The sequence below is a fragment of the Bombina bombina genome, chromosome 5, assembly GCF_027579735.1.
Source record: "Bombina bombina isolate aBomBom1 chromosome 5, aBomBom1.pri, whole genome shotgun sequence".
In the NCBI taxonomy this organism is placed as follows: Eukaryota; Metazoa; Chordata; class Amphibia; order Anura; family Bombinatoridae; genus Bombina; species Bombina bombina.
In genome coordinates, this window is record NC_069503.1 from 675,494,798 (window position 1) to 675,512,517 (window position 17,720).

At 39.3% G+C, this 17,720-nt stretch overlaps 1 protein-coding gene across 1 annotated transcript in view; it reads right to left on the bottom strand.

Moving 5' to 3' along the window:
• Positions 1-17,720, bottom strand: part of PIGN (phosphatidylinositol glycan anchor biosynthesis class N) — a 1,169,967-nt gene that overhangs the window by 498,381 nt on the left and 653,866 nt on the right. The window contains exon 18 of the mRNA XM_053714623.1: positions 68-159. Within this exon, the coding sequence (XP_053570598.1) occupies positions 68-159 (92 nt within the window). The remainder of the gene's footprint in view (positions 1-67; positions 160-17,720) is intronic.

Consider the following 17,720-nt stretch of genomic DNA (forward strand, 5'->3'; position numbering starts at 1 on the left):
CATGATTCACTGAGTCATTGCAAGCTAATGTGCTGTAAAGCTTTTAGTAAGACAATGTTGATCTTACACCAGAGTGAGGTTAGGCTCTCTTCCAACCACAGGCATCAGGGGAAACACTGCCAACAGCAAACATAAGAAAACCCAACTTAGAGTTGTTATCTGTAAAAGGAGAAAGGAGGAAAGTAAATATCAGTTATAGCACTGTGGGAGATCATGTACTCAAACAGAACTGTCAGAACAGCAAAATCAATGCTACAGTTTCGTAAACACACTCCAGGAAGTGATTTCTGATATGCATTTTAAATCATGAAGCATTTGCAGCAATAAGAAATGTAAAGAATAGAAAGCTGTAAATATATATACACATATACATATACATACACATATATAAATATAAATTAATTATTACAAAAACATCTTCACAAAACTGTAAATTTAAAGTAGCCATAGAAATTCCAATAATGCAGTTACATTTTACTAACAAAACATTTTAAATGTTTTTCTATATATACACAAAGTTCATTTGACACTATAAACACACACAAGTGTGAATACCTCTTATTTACAGACTTCTTCAATACTTTAATTCCTTCGCTAATTTCAGAGAAAAACTTGCCCAAAGTACCAGAGAATTCTTAGCATTTTTGCTATCAGTCTACTTTAACAAAAATAGAGTTTTTGATTTTCTGATTTACCTATGAAATCTATATATATATTTCAAGTAGATAGCCTATTTTTGTATATTTGATGCTGCTATTTGGCCACCAAATACGATCATATAAAAAAAGATCATTAACTTTTTCACAAACTTTGGGTTTTACACGCAACTATTGCAATTATATGACAAAAGCTCTTTAACCCTCTCCCCGCCATCTTAGGTACTGTCAGCTGGCTGCCAGTACCCAGTTTATGTTTTTTTTATATATATATTTTAATTAATTCTATAACTGGTTGTTTTTTTCTGTATTTTAGTGGTCCTACCTCCCCCTCCCCACAATCATTAATTATGATGCCCACTTTCATTTCCCCTTATTTTCTGTAGTGTAGCTTTCCATCAATCCCTCTCCCTTAAAAAAAATGTTCTGTAGCATAGGGCCCCTTCCACTCCCTCCCGCTCCACCTCTGTGCCGCCCACCTGCCTCCCGCCTTCCCTCCCACACCTCCCGCCATCACAAGAAGTTGATTGTTACAGAAGGTGACACACACAATTTCACTGACTGTAACGATCAGGCATCTGCCTTCATATGGAACCGGTGCACTTGTCCTGCTCCGTTTCTAAATGCAGACAGATGCCTGTAGCTCAGGAACTAGCTTTTGGCTGTAACTTTACAGCGAGACTGCTGGAGCTTCCTGCAGCTCGGACGTGTATATACGTTATGTGGTATGATGGGCAATGTACCACATGTTTATATATGTCTTTTTGGGTAAAGGGGTTAAAACTCCATTAATATTCAGAAAAGAGAGTTTTTGCAAGTTGATTTAGTGTCATTGCTAAATAAGTGTAAATATGGTTTGTTTATAAACAAAGCCTATGGGGTAAATTTACCATCCTGCAGGCAGTCAGGTTTTCAAGTTGTCAGGGTATCTGTGAATGGCAGTAGATAATATATATATACTATATATATATATATACATATATATATATATACACTGTGTGTGTGTGTGTGTGTGTGTGTGTATATATATATATATATATATATATATATATATATATATATATATATATATATATATATGATAAAATAAGTATGCAATCTATCAAACATTAAATTTGAGCATGCTTAATATCATTACTGGATACATATTGTGTAATGCAAATCTGGGGTCAGAAATTGAATGCCTTGCTGATTACACATCAGAATTCGGTTCAGACCCCTCTCCCCACTCACTATGCTAAATTACACCTTTGTTCAATATATTTGCTCAGATCAAAATCTATGACTTAAATAATTGCCCCAATAAAAGTCCAGATAGATGATGACCCCATGCAGGAAATACAGTCGCTCGGTCTAGAGCTAATCCTTTGAAGCACAAGTATATGCGAGAGTTAATTACCCTATGCTGAGTTTAATACACAACTTTCCCCAGACATGTGGAAATTATGTGAATTAATCTTCCAAGAAGTTAACATTCTCTATCTATCTATCTATCTATCTATCTATCTATCTATCTATCTATCTATATATACACACACATTGATCTGAAAATTATACTATATTGGATGAATGCCTACTAAATTAAATATAAATAATAGCTACATTGATGGATTTACAATGTCTACTCATTTCAAAATGAATAACAACATTGTTTATTTCATTTTAGACCTGTGAGAAACCAGTGTTGTCCAATAAAATATATCTGTGTTTTCATGCATTCAAAATAACCTTATCAAGAGATGCACTAAATCAGAATATGAACTGAAATATTAATTAAATTAATTCAGAAAGTATTAAAATCCTTTTAAATCCCCTCATAAAAATGTGATTTTAAATACATCTCTTAAAATACTATAAGTAGAATTGTATGGAAATATACATCAGATAGATATATTATGTAGATTTAAGGTTGTGCATAAACCTAATATCTGAGTTTATAGGAGGTGTATATATATATGAAAATACTCAGGGTAAGTGGTATGGGACCATTTCATACCACTTACCCTGAGAATTTTCATACTAAACATGAGTATATTACTTATAGTATTCCTACAAACATATATATATACACCTCTTATAGGTTAGATATTAGACTATTGGCAGTATTGATAATGAAAATGCATTTCTGGTTGTCTGCTGCCCTCTGATGGTATATGCAAGAATTACAACCAAAGGGAATTATAGTATCAGATAACCATATGTTTCCAGGGCCAATGATATGTTCAGCTCCGAGGGCCAATGGGAGACAAGCTTCAGTAAGGGCCTATCAAATTCTTGTGGTAATGATTAAAAAAGCAGAAGGAGGGGTTATATCTTTGCTAAAATATCCACACACTAGAGACAAAGAGACAGACTCAAAGAAGCATAACTTATTGACTGACAAAAGTGAAGCAGCACCACCAAAATGTTTCTTCAAGATGCTTTATTCAGCTTGAGGAGTAGCCAGACCAAACAAAATCAAACAACAACGTTTCGGACACAGTCCTTAGTCATGTATGGCTAAACTCTACACAGAATCATCCTTAAATAGCATCTTAACCACACCCACACACCTGTAAAGCTGCACATTTCAAATTAACCCCTTACATCCTACTCTAGGTACTCTAACATGTGTAGAAAACACTACAGTAAATTCAAAAGGAACCCTGTGGGACAAGGTTTAAAGTTAATGTCACTGAATGGGTTAAAAAATAATAAACAGCTCATCATTAAGGGGGCGGATAAGGGAGGGGCCATTGTACTTATGGACAAGGAATTTTATGTGAATGAAATCAAAACACAATTATCAGATACTGCTGTGTATAAAAGATTGCCCACAAACCCTGTATTTAACATCCAAAAAGAGGTTGAGGGATGTGTCAATATTGCTATAAAAAATGGGGTAATAGAAAAAGATATTGCATAGTTTCTTTTGGAATCAGAGGCAGTTACTCCTGTTTTATACACACTCCCTAAAGTACATAAGTGTTTAACTTCCCCCCCTGGACGCCCCATTGTAGCTGGAATGGGCTCTATTTTATCTAGAGTTTCAATTTTTTTGGATAGGGCTTTGAGACCCCTTGTATTATCTAATTCCTATATTCAGGATACAAGTGATTTTATAGTTAAACTGCAGAACCTGTCTATTGATGGGAACAGGGGCATACTGTTTAGTCTGGATGTAGCATCTTTGTATACCTCCATCTCTCATGAGGCAGGTATTGGTGCAGTCACCAAGGTTTTGAGTCAAGATTCAAATTTTTCACCATTACAGCAAGAATTTTTAATCCAATTATTGAGGATTGTATTATGTTGTAATTACTTTTTGTTTGGTGATGACTATTACCTACAACTCCAAGGGACTGCCATGGGTTCCAATGTCGCCCCCACATACGCAAATATCTATATGAATACCTTTGAGGAATATTTTGTTTATAATCATCCATTATTTTTACTATATGGCGCCACTTGGTGGCGCTATATAGATTATATTTTTGGTGTGTGGTTGGGCGACATTGGAACCCTAGAGAAATGTATTAATGATTTGAATTCTGCTACAACTAGGATTAAATTCAAACTGGTGTGGAGTGAGGAGAGTGTGGTTTTTCTGGACACTCGTGTATCAAAAACTTCACAGGGCTTATCTGTGGATTTGTACAAGAAAGAAACGGATTGTAATACCCTCCTCCACTATACCAGTGCCCACCCTCCATCTCTTCTCAAATCTTTACCTAGAAGCCAATTCCTTCGGGTTAGACGTATTGTGTCAGATGAAAATTTGGCTGAAATAAGACAGAGAGATGGGGGATCGGTTCTTAGCAAGGGGTTATCCTAGAGATTTGATTGAAACAGAAGTTAGGTATGCCCTTGCCACAACTAGACAGTCCCTTCTAATTAAGAGGAATAATGAGAAAAGAGAGAAAAAAGAGAAAGAGAAGTCTGATAGATTGGTCTTTATTAGCCAATATTCTACTTTAGGTCTAAAAGTACAGAAAATTTTACTTAAACATTGGCATGTGTTGCAGACTTGTGAATCTGATGTTTTGGAGTTTTCTAAACCTTTTATGCCTGCCTATAAAAGAGGTAGAAATTTTAAAGATTCACTAGTTAGAGCAGATATTGGCCCCCTTAAAAAGAGGGGGGTTCAGAGTTATATAGGCAAGAAAAATTGGGGGAATTTCCCATGCCTTGGTTGCTCTAACTGCAACAGTATGATTAAAGGCCCCACCTTTAGCCATCCTAGGACTGGACATATATTTTCTATTAAGGATTATTTTACATGCAACACAGAATATGTGGTTTATATGATTAAGTGTCCTTGTGGATTGGGGTACATCGGAGAGACCACCCGTAGTGTCCGTGAACGTATGGTTCAACATAAAAGCAGTATTAGGACTAAAAAATTGGATGCCCCTGTAGCTTGTCATTTTTTGTCTGCTGGACATAATCTTAATCAGTTAAGGTTCCAAGTGATAGAGCATGTTCCTGTTCCTAGAAGGGGTGGGGATAGGGCTAAAATCCTCAAGAGTAGAGAAATGTTCTGGATTAATAAGTTGGGGACATTACACCCTAATGGGATGAATAGGGATTTTGACCTATCTGTATGCCTTTAATTCATGTCTGATTAGATATAATGTTACTTAATTCCTTTTTCCTTTATTTTTCTTCTGTTACAGATGACTATGGATTCTGTTCTGCTTATTTGCTTGTTGTATATATATATATATATATATATATATATATACACAATTGTATACCAATGTATACGAAATTGGTGTGTTTCACCTTAATATTACTGAAATGTATAACTTTGCTGACATTTACCTGAGTACCTAGAGTAGGATGTAAGGGGTTAATTTGAAATGTGCAGCGTTACAGGTGTGTGGGTGTGGTTAAGATGGTATTTAAGGATGATTCTGTGTAGAGTTTAGCCATACATGACTAAGGACTGTGTCCGAAACGTTGTTGTTTGATTTTGTTTGGTCTGGCTACTCCTCAAGCTGAATAAAGCATCTTGAAGAAACATTTTGGTGGTGCTGCTTCACTTTTGTCTATGCTATATTATTGGGTTCTGGCAGGAACATGGACGCTGGCACACCTGACACATTCCCTGTGCTGGACATATATGACTGTTTCATTATAACTTATTGACTGAGAGAGAAACACAGGTTTGTGCCAAGTACCTCTCTGCAATTTTGGGACACTTTTTTAGAATAGAAAGATAACAATTGTGAGACCTTATGAATAGTGGATAAAACCTTCTTATATTACCTACAAGAAACCCCAGAAGCTGAACTCTCATCTGGTTATGTGGTAATGATGTATACGGTTGTTCTATATTTTTAATATTTAAATCAAGGTATTCTAAAGCTATAGTTTAATTGAAGCTGGTAATTTAAAGAGATACTTTGTATTTTAAATCTATGTTACATAGCCGGGTGTAGTTTAAAATAATCATATTGATGCTAAATAATTTTATTTGCTAGAAAAGAATTTGTACTTTATATTTATAAGTTAATTTTACTATTGTGAAATTTCATATAAATTGGTTATTGTAGTTACATTTCTCTGGTGTTTATTAAGTTATTTGTAGCTATTGTGATATATTTGAAACTTGTTTTATTGTGGCTAAATAAGAGGTTATTTCAGCTCAGATTAAAGGGACAGTATACACCAATTTTCATATAACTGCATGTAATTTACACTAATGTAAAGAATAAGATGCACAAATACTGATCTAAAAATCCAGTATAAAACCGTTTAAAAACTTACAAGCTGCCAGTTTAGCTCTGTTTAAAAGGTAGCTGGAAAGCCCACTGCAAGTGGGAAATAAGACACTCCCCCCTTCTTTTGCATATTAAAAGTCCCTTTACACAAACAGGAGCAAGCTGGAGTAGGTATCTGACGGTATTCTCCTAAAACTTTGGGGCTTAGTTAGGAGTCTGAAAATCAGAGCAATGTTATTTCAAAATAAGCAAAACTATACATTTAAAAAAACAAAAATCTTTATGGGCTATATAAATAGATCATCTACAAAATATTTATGCAAAGAAAAAATAAGTGTATAATATCCCCTTAATTGGCATATAAATTGGCTATTGCATTAACAATACACAATTTCTGGTGGTTTAACTGGCTAAGTATAGACTGTGCTGGGATTCTCATTTGTGGTAGTTATTGTAAGTAAGGTTCATTTTAGGGATATATTTTGGTTTGCTTTGTAAAGAATATTGTAACAGCATAGACATATAATTGGTTCATAATCTAGTCTCTACATAAATATAATTCAAGGTGTCTATAAAGATAACTAGTCTAGAACTAAGGAATAAATATTGATTTAAAAAAATATATTGATAAGTATATATATATATATATATATATATATATACACATTTTAATTGTAGGTTACTTTAAAGATAATAATAAATAAATTATATTGTAACCCTGGTATATACCGACCATGGCCTCGCTTCCATTGAGTCGTAATTCAGTTTGTGTGCACTCGCAAAGCATTAAATATGCTGTCGAAAGCAATATCGTTTATCGACTGTTTCCAATGGCACGTTATACCTCAATATCGGCAGCTGGACTCCGGCTGCCGAAAAAATCTTTGCATCCCATAGAAATTAATAGAAGCCGTTAATCATTAAATTATACCAGGTTTCCAATGAAAGCACAAACCGTTAATATACTGTCGGAGGCTGTCGATACATTGAGAAATATTACACCCAGCTCAACTAGGTGTAAAAGAGGAAAATTGTGCTTTTTGAGACCTATTTTCTATTGAAATTATAAAACTTGCAAATAATGCAAGTGTTTTAATGTAGAAATAAATTGTTATAAGTAATATTTATTGTTGTCTCATGTATAGAAATAGTTGAACTTATATTCTAATAGAAATATCAGTATATATTTAAATATAATAATATATGCAAGAACATATCTACAGAATGCAAACTAGACCTATGCCTAGGGCAGCAATACATATTACTTATATTTATGAAGTGGTAAATATAATTATATTAAAAAATAGTATTTGATTATTAAAAATATGGAAAAGTGTATCTTTATTTTTCTTGAGAGGCAACTAATTGATTTTCAAGAAATCCGACATCAGATGGAAGCATTAACACAACGTTAACTTACAGCTACACGAAAAGAGCGACTGCAGGCTATCCGCAAAATATTTCAATGGAAACCTGGTACTAAAATGGAGCCGTAAATTACTTTTAGCTGTCGGCCGCTATGGTAGCTTACGGCTCCATTTTTAACGACTCAATGGAAGCGAGGCCAAAGTAGTGAACCTGTCTGCTTGTAATTGCCCCTTGCAATGTTTATCATTGAAAAAGAGGATTCTTGTGCAATGCCGCCCCCTGCCACAGTGCAACCAATTGCGCTAGAGCCAGGAATGTAAATCACCCCAAACAATCTAGTGTTGGATGATTGATTATTGTCAAACTGTGACAAACTGTCAAAATGCACTGAGATAAGAGGTGGCCTTCAACAGCTTAGAAATCAGTTTGACCCTTTCTAGGTTTACCTTTCAACAAAGAATACCAAATGAACAAATCAAATTTGATTATAAAAGTAAACTGGAAAGTTGTTTAAATTTGCATGCCCTATCTGATACATTAAAGTTTAATTTTGACTTGACAGCCCCTTTAATATTCAGTAACTGTTCCCAGACTTTTATGGGAGTCGGTTTCCCCTGAGGTCTTGCCCCATCAGAAAATAATATACAGGTGTACCTAGTCAATTTCTGGAATAGATAAGAGATAGCAAAAAAAAAAAAAAAACAATGCTGGAAAATTTACACCTGGTTTCCATTCTAGGTGCAAACAGTTTGATGTAGTTTTCATCGAGGTGGTAAAGTTTAGAAACTGGTGGTAATATAAAAAATTGTCATCAGTTTCCACAATTAACACAATGGAACTAGGCCACTGTTGGGCGCTGTTGTTAAAGTCTCAAATGATACGGCATGCTTAAAGGGACAGTCTAGTCAAAATTAAACTTTTATTATTTAGATAGGGCATGACATTTTAAGCAACTTTCCAATTTACTTTTATCATCAAATTTGCTTTGTTCCCTTCTTGGTATTTTTTAAAAGCTAAACCTATGGTAGGCTCAAACTGATTTTTAAACAGTTGAAAACCGCCTCTTAGCTCAGAGCATTTTGAAAGTTTTTCACAGTTAGACAGTACTAGTTCATGTGTGTCATATAGATACCATTGTGCTCACTCCCATGGAGTTATTTAGGAGTTTGAACTGTGGCTAAACTGCATGTCTGTCAAAAACACCGAGATAAGGGGGCAGTCTGCAGAGGCTTAGATACAAAGCTTAAATACAAGGTAATCACAGAGGTAAAACAAATATTAATATAACTGTGTTGGTTATGCAAAACTGGGGAATGGGTAATAAAAGGATTATCTATCTTTCTAAACAATAAAAATTCTGGTGTAGACTGTCCCTTTAACTAGGTGTAAAAGAGAAAAAACTACGCTTGTGGAGGCCTTTTTTATTGAGACCTTCAAGTCTGGATAAAATGCAAGCTTTTCTCTTTTTAATTTTATATTTAGTGATACCTCATACAGGTCGTGTTAGGTTCTTAATTATAATTCAATATGTAATATATATATTATATATATTGAGACCTTCAAGTCTGGATAAAATGCAAGCTTTTCTCTTTTTAATTTTATATTTAGTGATACCTCATACAGGTCGGTGTTAGGTTCTTAATTATAATTCAATATGTAATATATATAATCAAGCACACAACTCCAACAAGACCTATTATGGATATGGCAGCACCAAATATAACATATAAAAAATAAATGTAACAATAAATAAACAAAGAAATGGCTGATCTTAATTTTAAATAAATTCTTTAATTATTTATTAGGTGACCATATCACTAAACCTAGATTTAAAAACACCAAACTCCTAACACTACAGCTAATTACTGTGTTTTTCACTCTCTAGCCAATCACAAGTAAGATGTACAGGGTCATGCAAAATATAAGATTTATTCTCAAACCATGATAGAGTGGTATATGTAAAAAACTGAGGATGGAAAAAAACTTAAATTATGCTTACCAGATAATTTCATTTCCTTCTGTATGGGAAGAGTCCACGGCTGCATTCCTTACTTTTGGGAAACACCGAACCTGGCCACCAGGAGGAGGCAAAGACACCCCAGCCAAAAGGATTAAATACCTCCCCCACTTCCTCATAACCCCAGTCATTCTGCTGAGGGAACAAGGAACAGTAGAAGAAATATCAGGGTGAAAAATGTGCCAGAAAAATAAATTTAAATTTAGGGCCGCCCATCGGAGAACACGGGCGGGAGCTGTGGACTCTTTCCATATAGAAGGAAAGGAAATTATCTGATAAGCATAATTTAAGTTTTACTTCTTAATATGGGAAGAGTCCACAGCTGCATTCCATACATTCGGGAAACATATACCCAAGCTCTAGAGTACACAGAATGCTTACGGGAGGGGAAAAAAAGAGAGGCGGACGCTAATCTGAGGGCACTACAGCCTGCAAAACCTTTCTCCCGAAGGCTGCTTCAGTGGAAGCAAAAACATCAAACTTGTAAAGTCTGGAAAAAGTATGTAAGGAGGACCAGGTAGCCGCCTTACAATCTGATCCATAGAGGCCTAATTTTTGAAGGCCTAAGAGGAAACCACTGCTCTCATAGAATGAGCTGTAATCCTCAGAGAAGGCTTATGTCCCGCTGTCTCTATGGTAAACGGATGACACTCATCAGCCAAAAAGATAAGGAAGTCGAAGAGGCCCTCTGACCCCCACGCCTCCTGGAAAAAACAACAAACAGAGAAAGAAGTTTACCTAAATTCCTTTGTGGCCTGACGATAGGACTTCAAAGCAGAAACCACATCCAGAATTTCATTGAAAACGTTTCTTTGACGAAGAAGGATTAGGACATAAGAAAGGAACCACAATCTCTTGATTGATGTTGAGAATTGACACAACCTTAGGAATAAAACCTAACTTGGTTCGTAGAGCAGCCTTATCAGCATGGAAAGCCATATAAGGAGGGGGCGCATTGCAAGGCGCGAAGAAGCAATAGCCAGCAGAAAAGGAACATTCCAAGAAAACAATTTAATGTCTACTTCATGCATAGGCTCCAACGGAGCCCATTGCAAAACTATAAGAACAAGATTTAAACTCCAAGGAGGAGCAATAGATATAAACACAGGTCTGATCCTAGCAGAGCCTTTACAAATGACTGCAAGCTCAGCGAACACAGACAGGACTAAAATATTTCCCATCAGGGGACTTGCAGAAAAGCCCTTCTCCAGTTCATCCTGGAGAACAGAATAAGTAGGTCCTCCACACCTTATGATAGATGCGATGAAAAACAACCAGCTTACGAGCTTGAATGAGAGTAAAAATAACTTTCTTAGAAACCCCTCTCTTGGCTAGGACCAAGCGTTCAATCTCCACGCAGTCAGCCTCAGAGAATCTATACATTGATGAACAAAGAGACCTTTTGTCAGCAGATCACTGCAACAAGGTAACTTCCATGGAGGAGTTGAGGACATCCCCACTAGATCGGCAAACCATATCCTTCGCAGCCAAGACGGAGCAATCAGTATCACCGATGCCTGCTCTTGCTTGGTTCGAGTCACTACACGAGAAAGTAGTGGTAAACAGACGAAAAAAGATAAATTAGATTGAACCTCCAAGGCACCACTAATGCATCGGTTAGCTCCGCCCGAGGATCCCTGTACCTCGACCCATATCTGGGTAGCTTGGTATTGAGACGTCATAAGATCTTTCTTTTGCAAATCACCACAAAAACTTTGGGATGGAGAGACCATTCCCCCGGATGAAAGGATTGTCTGCTGAGGAAATCCGCTTCCCAGTTGTCCACACCCGGAATGTGGATCGCTGACAGCTAACAGAAGTGGGTCTCCGCCCACTCCAGAATCCGAGATACTTACCTCATAGCTAGGGAGCATCTTGTTCCCCCCCTGATGGTTGATGTAAGCCACCAAGGTTATATTATCTGATTGAAATCTGATAAACTGGGACAAACCCAGCAGAGGCCAAGCCTTCAGAGCATAGTATATTGCCCGAAGTTACAAAATGAGATCGGGAGGGAGAGCTTTCCTCCTGAGTCCATAGGCCCTGTGCCTTTCTGGCACCCCAAACAGCTCCCCATCCTGACAGACTCATAACCGTAGTCACATTCACCCAGGATGGTCTTAAGACGGACGTCCCTCAAGACAAGAGATCCGGACAAAACCACCAATAGAGCGATTCTCTCGATCAGTTGTCCAGAGAAATCTGTTGAGACAGATCCGAATGATCGCCGTTCCACTGTTTCAGCATGTGCAGTTGCAACAGTCTGTGGTGAAACCTGGCAAAGGGAATGATGTCCATGCTGGACACCATGAGACAAATCACCTCCATACACCGAGCCACAGATGGCCTTACGGAGGTCTGCAAAGCAAGACATGTTGAAGCTAGCTTGCAACGTCTCTGGTCTGTTAGAAATATTCTCATGTCTATTGAGTCTATTACAGTACCCAGAAATTCTACCCTGGTACTTGATATAAGAGAACTCTCTCTAGATATATCCTCCATGCATGGGATCGAAGAAGACAGAGAAGAGATTCCGAATGGGTCACTCTTCGAAAAATTTCTTTCAGCCATAGCTAGACCCATGGGAAAGTGCAATAAACTGGAAGTGCTAGTCCAGGAACGCAAACCTTACAAACTGGAAGCGGTCCTTGAGAATTGTTACGTGAAGAGAGCATCCTTGAGATCTATTGTGGTTATGAACTGCCCTTCTCAAACGAGGGGAAGAAAGGACCTTATTGTTTCTATCTTGAACGAGGGGACATATAAAAACTTGTTTAAGCACTTTAGGTCCAGAATCGGTTCCCTCCTTTTTTGGGACCACAAAAAAGGTTTGAATAGTATCCCAAACTTCTCTCTGCAATAGGCACCGGAACAATAACTCTTAAGAGGACAGATCCCGTACGCACCCCAGAAAGGCTCCCTCTTTACTGGTCAGGAAGACAGGTTTGAGAGGAGGAATATGCCCCTGGGTGGCTGACACTTGAAACCTATCTTGTAACCCTGAGCTATGACCTCTCGGACCCATTGATCCTGCACGTCCCTGAACCAAGCAACTGAAAAGAGAGACAGCCCCCAAAACGATCCAGAAGAGGACAGGAGACCACCCATTCATGCCGACTTAGACTCAGCGAGCTTCTTGCTCTACTTGGATCTATTCCAGGACTGAGCCGGCTTCCAAGAGCTCTTGGTTTGCTCTGGCTTAAGGGAGGACTTCTGACAATTGGCTTTATCAGAACAAAAATTGTCCCTTAGACTAGTTCTTATTCTCTTATGGTAGGAGGGCACCCTTGCCCCCTGTGACTGTGGAGATAATGGAGTCCAGGCCTGGACCAAATAAAATATTTCCCTTAAAGGGGAGGGAAAGAAGTCTAGACTTAGAAGTCATATCCGCAGATCATGACGTCAGCCAGACCCCGACTGCCTGAGCAGTAAAGCTGAAGCCTTGGCATTCAGATGAATAATCTGCTTAATAGCATCACAGATAAAAGAATTAGCAACTCTCAAGGCTGTAATTCTTTTCTGAATAACGTCGAAGGGACCTCTCCACCCCGATCAATCCTATAAGGAGTCGCTCCCGTAGGTAGTTTCTCCAGCTACCGCGGCAACAGCCACCGCCGGTTGAAACAAATATCCCGTAAGTTGAAACATCTTTCTTTACAGAGTTTCCATCTTTTATCCATGGGCTCCTTAAACAAAGAGCTATCCTCAAACAGGATAGAAGTATGTTTAGCAAGGTTGAAGATAGTGCCATCCCTTTTAGGGAAGGAACCCCACAACTCTATTGAGAGTCCAGGACTGGGAACCATTTCTTAAAGAAAGAAGAGGGGGGAAAGTAATCCAATCCTGTCCCATTCATTCTTAATAATGTTCACCATCTCACAGGAGCAGGGATGGATAAGGAACCACCCTGTACCCATATCCAATTTAGGAATCAAAGGTTCATCAGGCAATTTGGCCTCTGAAACTTCTAAATTCGCCAAAACTTCCTTTAGAAGAAGGCGGAAATTCCTAAAACTAAAGTCTGGTTCCTCCGCAGCTGGAGGTTTAGAGGCAGCAGACTCCGATCCAGAATGTTCTCTACTCTGAAGTCTCAGAAAGAACTTCATCCTTGGATAACCTTATTATCTGATGTACTATGGGAAGGAGTGCATAATGTAACCTTTCGCTTACGCTTGGCAGGGCGAGATAAAGCATTAAAGACCACAGACACCGCCGTCTGAACTGCGCAGTAACATCTGGTGGAAAAAAGGCCCCCTCTAGATGGAGGTTCAGCAATGCTATGGGAAACTGAATGTGTAGAGAGAGAGGAATGTATGGTACGCACCTCACTGGATGACAACTCCTCAGAGGTGGACAGCTCAGTGGTATCAAACATGTTTGAAATTATCACATTATCAAGGCATATGGAACATAATTGAGAGGGCGGATCTAAGGCCTCCTCACAATATAAACACGAATGACTCTTTAGGAATAGAGGGAGTACCCTCTAAAGTAAAAGTATCCTCTGTCACTAGTGCAATAACCAGAGAATTATAGAAAATAAAAACAGAATTTATGTTTACCTGATAAATTACTTTCTCCAACGGTGTGTCCGGTCCACGGCGTCATCCTTACTTGTGGGATATTCTCTTCCCCAACAGGAAATGGCAAAGAGCCCAGCAAAGCTGGTCACATGATCCCTCCTAGGCTCCGCCTACCCCAGTCATTCGACCGACGTTAAGGAGGAATATTTGCATAGGAGAAACCATATGATACCGTGGTGACTGTAGTTAAAGAAAATAAATTATCAGACCTGATTAAAAAACCAGGGCGGGCCGTGGACCGGACACACCGTTGGAGAAAGTAATTTATCAGGTAAACATAAATTCTGTTTTCTCCAACATAGGTGTGTCCGGTCCACGGCGTCATCCTTACTTGTGGGAACCAATACCAAAGCTTTAGGACACGGATGAAGGGAGGGAGCAAATCAGGTCACCTAAATGGAAGGCACCACGGCTTGCAAAACCTTTCTCCCAAAAATAGCCTCAGAAGAAGCAAAAGTATCAAACTTGTAAAATTTGGTAAAAGTGTGCAGTGAAGACCAAGTCGCTGCCCTACATATCTGATCAACAGAAGCCTCGTTCTTGAAGGCCCATGTGGAAGCCACAGCCCTAGTGGAATGAGCTGTGATTCTTTCAGGAGGCTGCCGTCCGGCAGTCACATAAGCCAATCTGATGATGCTTTTAATCCAAAAAGAGAGAGAGGTAGAAGTTGCTTTTTGACCTCTCCTTTTACCAGAATAAACAACAAACAAGGAAGATGTTTGTCTAAAATCCTTTGTAGCATCTAAATAGAATTTTAGAGCGCGAACAACATCCAAATTGTGTAACAAACGTTCCTTCTTCGAAACTGGTTTCGGACACAAAGAAGGTACGACTATCTCCTGGTTAATGTTTTTGTTAGAAACAACTTTTGGAAGAAAACCAGGTTTAGTACGTAAAACCACCTTATCTGCATGGAACACCAGATAAGGAGGAGAACACTGCAGAGCAGATAATTCTGAAACTCTTCTAGCAGAAGAAATTGCAACCAAAAACAAAACTTTCCAAGATAATAACTTAATATCAACGGAATGTAAGGGTTCAAACGGAACCCCCTGAAGAACTGAAAGAACTAAGTTGAGACTCCAAGGAGGAGTCAAAGGTTTGTAAACAGGCTTGATTCTAACCAGAGCCTGAACAAAGGCTTGAACATCTGGCACAGCTGCCAGCTTTTTGTGAAGTAACACAGACAAGGCAGAAATCTGTCCCTTCAAGGAACTTGCAGATAATCCTTTCTCCAATCCTTCTTGAAGAAAGGATAGAATCTTAGGAATCTTTACCTTGTCCCAAGGGAATCCTTTAGATTCACACCAACAGTATATTTTGTGGTAAATTTTTCTAGTTACAGGCTTTCTGGCCTGAACAAGAGTATCAATAACAGAATCTGAGAACCCTCGTTTTGATAAGATCAAGCGTTCAATCTCCAAGCAGTCAGCTGGAGTGAGATCAGATTCGGATGTTCGAACGGACCTTGAACAAGAAGGTCTCGTCTCAAAGGTAGCTTCCATGGTGGAGCCGATGACATATTCACCAGATCTGCATACCAAGTCCTGCGTGGCCACGCAGGAGCTATCAAGATCACCGACGCCCTCTCTTGATTGATCCTGGCTACCAGCCTGGGGATGAGAGGAAACGGCGGGAATACATAAGCTAGTTTGAAGGTCCAAGGTGCTACTAGTGCATCTACTAGAGTCGCCTTGGGATCCCTGGATCTGGACCCGTAGCAAGGAACCTTGAAGTTCTGACGAGAGGCCATCAGATCCATGTCTGGAATGCCCCACAGTTGAGTAATTTGGGCAAAGATTTCCGGATGGAGTTCCCACTCCCCCGGATGTAATGTCTGACGACTCAGAAAATCCGCTTCCCAATTTTCCACTCCTGGGATGTGGATTGCAGATAGGTGGCAGGAGTGAGTCTCCGCCCATTGAATGATTTTGGTCACTTCTTCCATCGCCAGGGAACTCCTTGTTCCCCCCTGATGGTTGATGTACGCAACAGTCGTCATGTTGTCTGATTGAAACCGTATGAACTTGGCCTTTGCTAGCTGAGGCCAAGCCTTGAGAGCATTGAATATCGCTCTCAGTTCCAGAATATTTATCGGTAGAAGAGATTCTTCCCGAGACCAAAGACCCTGAGCTTTCAGGGGTCCCCAGACCGCGCCCCAGCCCATCAGACTGGCATCGGTCGTGACAATGACCCACTCTGGTCTGCGGAAGGTCATCCCTTGTGACAGGTTGTCCAGGGACAGCCACCAACGGAGTGAGTCTCTGGTCCTCTGATTTACTTGTATCTTCGGAGACAAGTCTGTATAGTCCCCATTCCACTGACTGAGCATGCACAGTTGTAATGGTCTTAGATGAATGCGCGCAAAAGGAACTATGTCCATTGCCGCTACCATCAAACCTATTACTTCCATGCACTGGAATGAAGTGTTTGACAAGAGTTTAGAAGTTTTGTTTTTCTGGCCTCTGTCAGAAAAATCCTCATTTCTAAGGAGTCTATTATTGTTCCCAAGAAGGGAACCCTTGTCGACGGAGATAGAGAACTCTTTTCCACGTTCACTTTCCATCCGTGAGATCTGAGAAAGGCCAGGACTATGTCCGTGTGAGCCTTTGCTTGAGGAAGGGACGATGCTTGAATCAGAATGTCGTCCAAGTAAGGAACTACTGCAATGCCCCTTGGTCTTAGTACCGCTAGAAGGGACCCTAGTACCTTTGTGAAAATCCTTGGAGCAGTGGCTAATCCGAAAGGAAGCGCCACGAACTGGTAATGCTTGTCCAGGAATGCGAACCTTAGGAACCGATGATGTTCCTTGTGGATAGGAATATGTAGATACGCATCCTTTAAATCCACCGTGGTCATGAATTGACCTTCCTGGATGGAAGGAAGAATTGTTCGAATGGTTTCCATTTTGAACGATGGAACCTTGAGAAACTTGTTTAAGATCTTGAGATCTAAGATTGGTCTGAACGTTCCCTCTTTTTTGGGAACTATGAACAGATTGGAGTAGAACCCCATCCCTTGTTCTCCTAATGGAACAGGATGAATCACTCCCATTTTTAACAGGTCTTCTACACAATGTAAGAATGCCTGTCTCTTTATATGGTCTGAAGACAATTGAGACCTGTGGAACCTCCCCCTTGGGGGAAGCCCCTTGAATTCCAGAAGATAACCTTGGGAGACTATTTCTAGTGCCCAAGGATCCAGAACATCTCTTGCCCAAGCCTGAGCAAAGAGAGAGAGTCTGCCCCCCACCAGATCCGGTCCCGGATCGGGGGCCAACATTTCATGCTGTCTTGGTAGCAGTGGCAGGTTTCTTGGCCTGCTTTCCCTTGTTCCAGCCTTGCATTGGTCTCCAGGCTGGCTTGGCTTGAGAAGTATTACCCTCTTGCTT